The sequence below is a fragment of the Chelonia mydas genome, chromosome 11 (assembly GCF_015237465.2).
Source record: "Chelonia mydas isolate rCheMyd1 chromosome 11, rCheMyd1.pri.v2, whole genome shotgun sequence".
NCBI lineage: Eukaryota > Metazoa > Chordata > Testudines > Cheloniidae > Chelonia > Chelonia mydas.
This window is the reverse complement of record NC_051251.2, coordinates 5,858,490-5,864,489: the sequence shown is the minus strand read 5'-3', so window position 1 is coordinate 5,864,489 and position 6,000 is coordinate 5,858,490. Positions and strand designations below refer to the sequence as shown.

Genomic DNA, 6,000 nt, shown 5'->3' with positions numbered 1-6,000 from the left:
AAATACTGTAACCTTTGACCAAAAAAGGCTTGAAACTACTCTTTAGTTGCCCTCTTCCATATAGTTTTCACTGCCTACAGCAGCCACTGGATGTAAGGGTGAGAGGAGGGGTTCAGACACGGGGGACATTAATGGTCAATCATATTGTCTGATTCCCCCCACTTCCCTCCATGCTTCTGACTTCCCTGCTGCCTCTGCTCCCCTCAAGGCAGTTGGCTCTAGGGTCAGAGGGAGAGAGAACACGATGCCTTTCTATGTTCAACATTCTTCTCCCAGACTCTCCAGGAGGTGGTATAGAACTGGGTGGGCTCTCTCCCCTTTAAAGCTCAGACTCTTCCCATACTGGTGGATGGAAAAGGTCCACCATCCAGCAGAATCGCTGAGGTTCTGCTCCATGGCGGGTAAGGACAGAGTACCAGGGGCCTTGCAAACTGGGCCCCACACCCTTACAGGGGCTCCCAGCACAGGGGACAAGCAAGAAGTGGGGCTAGAAAATTCAGTAGAAAGGAAGGCTGGTCCAGTGGTTAGGGTGGCCTCCGTTGCCTTAGAGGATCTGGATTGCATTCATTGTTCTGCGACAGACTTCCTGTGTGCCCCCTTGGGCAAGTCACTTATGCTCAGATCCTCCAAAGGTATTTCCACGGATTTCAGAGGAAGTTCAGAGACTGAATACCTTGAGGACCTAGGACTTAGTCTTGCCTCGGTTTTTCATCTATAAAATTAATGGTGATAATCGCAGTTCCCTACCTCACAGGGGCGTTATGAGGATAACTAGAGCAAACATGATGAAGAACATTGTGAGGTACTATGATAATGGGGACCATATCACCCCTTCAGGGCAGGGACTGTCCACTACTCTATTTGTACAGTGTCTGGCACAATGGGGTCCTGCTCTTGTTTGGTCCAGGGACACTGCTGTAATAAACATGATTAATAGTAAGTACCTAAAACTAGATAGATATAGGGATCTTCCATTCCTTTGGCTTAGCTGTGGCCTGGCAGGTCAGATTCCTTCCTCACAACAGAGTTCCTCAGTGTCCAGACATATTACTCAGGATGGGAACTGAGGCAGGATTTGAAGCTAAGACCAGATCTATGGTTAAAATTAGATTACTCTAGCTACATTGCCGACGGCTGTGAAAACTTTTGTGCCCTGTGTGACATAGTTAGGTTGACTCACCACCCTGTGTAGGCAGGGGGATGGAAGAATTTCTCAGAGAAGCAGATTATTTACCCTGGCAGAATAACCCCTTTCACTGAGGTAGGACGCATCTACACTATGATGCTACAGCATGGCCTTAGTGTAGACACACCCTAAGTGCCTGTCAGCACCTCAGCCTCCTTCCCTCCCTCTGTGAAGATCCAGAATGCCCTGGGCATGCAGCGTTTTAGGTGTAGAATGGGGAAGCAGAAGACAATGGCAAGCAGAATTCTCATCAGTATTTTCCGTTCGTTCACAGGTGTCTGTCCACTCTAAATCAGACCTTAATCTGGTATAAACTGATATAGCTCTACTGAAGTTAGTGGGGTCACATCAGGGTTTTTTGTCCCTCTGGCCCTTGCCTTGCTGTGCTCTGCATGCCAGGGGGTATTCGAGGGTTCTCTACACACCGTGAGAGTCCGTCGCAAATGCTGCTGTTATGAGTGGTTTACAGTATCGGTGCACGCACACAAGGCTAGGTTATTTGGATTTGTCGTGTACGTCGCCACTCGTCCCACCCTACCGTTATAGAATAAATATTGAGAGCCAAGTACATAGCAGTGCATTTGGCAGCAGGTCACTCATCTGACTTAACAGAAACAAGCTGCATAACAGGGGGAGCTTCAGTCTTGATTCTGATTTTCCTGGCTCCCCCCACGCCCCCCCCCGACTTTGAGTCAAACTCTTACTGGGTGGTTGACATCAAAGCCATGCTGTGAATTCGTACTGACCCACACAGTCCATGAGAACTGAGGACTGATCAGTTCTTGACAAAGCCACTTGGGTCTGAGTCTAATGAACTATTATTAATTATTATTATTATTATGAATTCCTCGTATTTTGGTGGTACCTAGAGGCCTTAACCGAGATAAGACATTGTGCTAGGTGCTGTACGGACAGTAAAAAAACACTGCCTGAAGAGTTAATGATCTAAATAGACAAGAAAGAAATGGTATAGGAGCTAAGAAGTACTATCACCCCCATTTTACAGATGGGAAACTGAGGCAGAGAGAGACTAAGATACTTGTCCATGGTCACACAGGAAATGTGTGGCTGAAGTAGGAATTAAACCCCACTCTCCTGAATAGCAAGCCGAGTGTTTTAATCACTGGCTTGAGCCTTCCTCTTATTTACACCAGTGTAACTACTCTGACTTCAGTGGATATATTCCTGATTTACACCCGTTAAATGAGAGGGTCAATTAGAATCTCAGGGCAGAGGCTTCCAAGCCAGAATGGAACTTGAAAACCCCATTGTGAAATCATCCCAGCATTCCTCCACTTTTTTTGGCCGTGACTTATCCACCACTGTGTTAATATCCATGGGGCTGGTAACTGGTCCAGGACGCTGGGCTGGATTGTGATTGAAACCAAGCACTTTTAAGAGCGTTTTCTTTCTACTTGTTGCCGAAGATTCAAAGTTCCTGGAAGGCAGCGGGGCTGGGATACGTCAAGCAGTTACTGCTATCTGAAAGGGGGGGGCCCCTCCCCGCTCATGTGAGCTGGAAAGGCAAAAAAGAATGACATATGTGCTGTTTCCTTTTCCAGTTGCAAAGGGGTCAGGAACTCGGCAAGGAGTGTCTGAACAAGTGCGGCATTCTCCTGGGTCCTTGGTCTCTTCCCTGCCTTTCTAGCAGCTCAGTTTAATCCAGCCGGCGATTCTGAACAGGGGGGGAAAAAAACCCGTCAGCACAAATAAGGCATTTCTGAAGGCGTAAATTATGAATGACCAAAAAAATGGAACACCATCACCATGTGAGTACCCCATTTCCCCCCCCCCCCCCGTCCCTGCAGTAACAGTGAATTTACAAGTCTGTTGTTTAACCAGCTGATTTTTAAAAATACAAGTTCAAGTTCTGCAAAACAATTTGCCTGGGGTCCTCTTAAAGGAAAGAGATATCGATGAAACACTGTGTGTGTGTGTGTGTGTGTGTGTGTGTGTGTGTGTGTGTGTGTGTGTGTGTGTGTGTGTGTGTGTGTGTGTGTGTGTGTGTGTGAGAGAGAGATACAGAGAGAATTGAAACAGACCTCTGCACAGTTTAATTCCTCAATATAGCATATGAAAATTTGTTACATTTCATTCTAAGTGCTAGTTTAGAGAAAATATAAAGTAAATGCTTTCCCCATAAGGAATGAAAATATAGAGCGTTCAGAAGGCTTAGTGTCTCTCTTCTGAGATATTAACGGTGCTGCCTAGCGTGTAGTTAGAGACACCAAACTGTATGTAATATGAGATGCAAGCCAAAAACGGTCAGTCTATATTTAAAGTTACAATGCATGTTTGCTTTGGGAACTTTAGAAACAGTCTTAGGGCAACTGAATGGTTTTCTCACAGTAACGTTATAGGAGGGAAAAGTCAATGCTGACATAATTCTGTCAGCCACAAGTGAGTGGCACAGGAGAGAATTTGGCCCAGGGAGTTCAAGTGACCATGCCATTTAATCACCCCATGGTAAAATATTTTTGGGGGTAATATTAAAAAATTGAGGGCCAGATTCTGATCTGATGCAAATCTAGAAAAAAGAAAAGGAGGACTTGCGGCCCCTTAGAGACTAACACATTTATTTGAGCATAAGCTTTCGTGAGCTACAGCTCAATGCATCCAATGAAGTGAGCTACAGCTCACGAAAGCTTATGCTCAAATAAATGTGTTAGTCTCTAAGGGGCCACAGGTACTCCTGATCTTTTTGTGGATACAGACTAACACGGCTGCTACTCTGAAACCTGCAAATCTAGAGTAACTCCAGTGACACCTATGGAAATACTTTGGGTTTCAATGGTGTAATTGACAGCAGACTGTCACCCACAGTCCAGATAATGGCTTTGGAAGAGGCTTGCCGTTTTAATTCAAATATAACCAGTTTGGTAACATCACAGCAAATTTTTAATGAACCCATCAAAACGGAATTGATCCTCACAATGGATCCCTGTAATAAAAAGCACAATACAGAGGGGAGTGCTGGGAAAAGAGCCAACCTCAACTCTTGGTCCCAGGATTGCTGTTGGATGAACTGGTCTATATGAAATTTGAAATTGACAATGGTTTTCAAACTTTAATTGATATAGATGGATCGAGCAGAAATGTTATATTGAAAGAAAAGAATCACTGGAATTTTCACCGAAGATTTTTATTTGCCCCTGGTCTTTTTGCAAGTAGAAACCAACTTAAAAGCTGAAAAATCATCTCCATCTTTTTTGTCGGTTCCAGTAACTTTGACAAGATTTAAGCCTATTCACTGCTAGTAGAAGGGGAAAAAAACCCAAAGAAGATGCTACGGTGTCTGGGAGCTTCTGTACACTTATTTTCAGACATGTAAATTACTATAACTATTGCTCTCAAATGTCTTGTGGGATGGGGGAGTTACACTCATTCGCTGAAATGCACATTATTGATTGGGCAGTGTTCTTGACTATGTAGAAGCCCAAGCTTTACTCAGGAGTTTTGCCTGCTTAAGGCGTTTAGGAGTGGACTCTCAGGCCCTGATTCAGATCTCACTTGTGCCAGTGTAGATTAGGAGTAACTGCACTGAAATCAGTGGAGTGCCACCAGTTTAAAAGTAGCGTAAGTGAACTCAAGAATCAGGCCCAACATTTGATTTATCTAAAGTGTTAATTCAGTGTGTCTGTATCTCAAAACAGTACAGAATGAGAAAACAACTGTATCCATCAAATCATTTTGTTTTCTGTAACATCTAGGAAGGAGTTCTCAGTTTTTGACCATGTCAGACTCTGAAAGCCATTTTTACAACCATAAACTATAGATGGTTACAAACAAAACTTGCACTCCTTTACCTAGTGTTGAATTGAAATAATGTTTGTCTGCTTTCCGACTCTCTGAACGCAATTTCTCCTGCAGATTCAGACAGGATGTTCCTGTATCCTGTTTCAGTTTGCATCATGGTAAATGTGAGCCACATTGTTTAAAAAACAAAATAAGAACCAAATTCAATTAAAGGGGAAGCCTTCTGGTGACTACATATGCAAGTTCAGAGCATTATTTCCATGTGGGCCTGTTTTGTTTTCCTGGCACAAATCCAGTAGCTTTGGCATCAGTCAGTTTCTAATCAAGGAGATGTTAAAGTCCGGTGTGTTGAGAGGTCCTGTAACAGTACAGACAACAGATGTTTAACAGAGCAGGACTGCGTCTGGCAAAACGAAGTTGCATTGCTTGATAAGCAGAATGAAAAGTATTGAAGCTGGTGCAAATATCCATAAAGCATCAGCGGTAGATCAGACTAATCTTACACTAATTTTTTTGATACTGGCTGGGGATGCCAGGTAACAGCTGTTTTGTGAGGTTGACAGAATGGTGTTGGGTAACCTAATCGCTAGGGTGCTCTGATGAGCCTCTTGCATTTACTGATGAATGATAAGGGATTTTTACTCACTCTTTCGTTGTATACAAGTATATTCTTAATGGTCCTGAAAGAGCATAACAGAAAGACGAATGTTTCCATTTTAAAATTCCCAGCTTTATGAACTTAGAGGAATATGGGAGGAAAATAAATTCTCAGCCTCTCTTCTTCTGATCATGGCATGTAAGGGAACCATGTGGTGAAGCCATATCCCTCCCCCACCCCCCAAGGAGGCAGTGGGTGTAGACAGTCATCACGTGGATTGCTGTTAGAAAACCTAACCCGGACTCTGGAGATTTCCAGTTCCACTGTAGAGCCCAGGCCTGCTAAACTTTTTCAGGGGAGTTGAAGGAGAAAGAGACTGCTCATGTGAGTGAGGATTACTCGCAGGAGTAAGGGCTTGCAGAATGGGGGATCAGTCCTGCAAGCTGCTGAACTCTGTCCA

The 6,000-nt window shown here is 44.0% G+C and overlaps 1 protein-coding gene across 2 annotated transcripts in view; it reads left to right on the top strand.

The window, feature by feature from the left end:
• The first annotated feature begins 2,512 nt into the window (after positions 1-2,512).
• Positions 2,513-6,000, top strand: part of GYPC (glycophorin C (Gerbich blood group)) — a 38,744-nt gene continuing 35,256 nt past the window's right edge. The window contains exon 1 of one of the 2 annotated variants that reach the window (XM_027833791.3): positions 2,513-2,955. In XM_027833791.3, coding sequence (XP_027689592.1) covers positions 2,922-2,955 — 34 coding nt within the window. In that variant the 5' untranslated portion in view covers positions 2,513-2,921. The remainder of the gene's footprint in view (positions 2,956-6,000) is intronic. The other variant, XM_043525626.1, reaches the window with a different exon arrangement.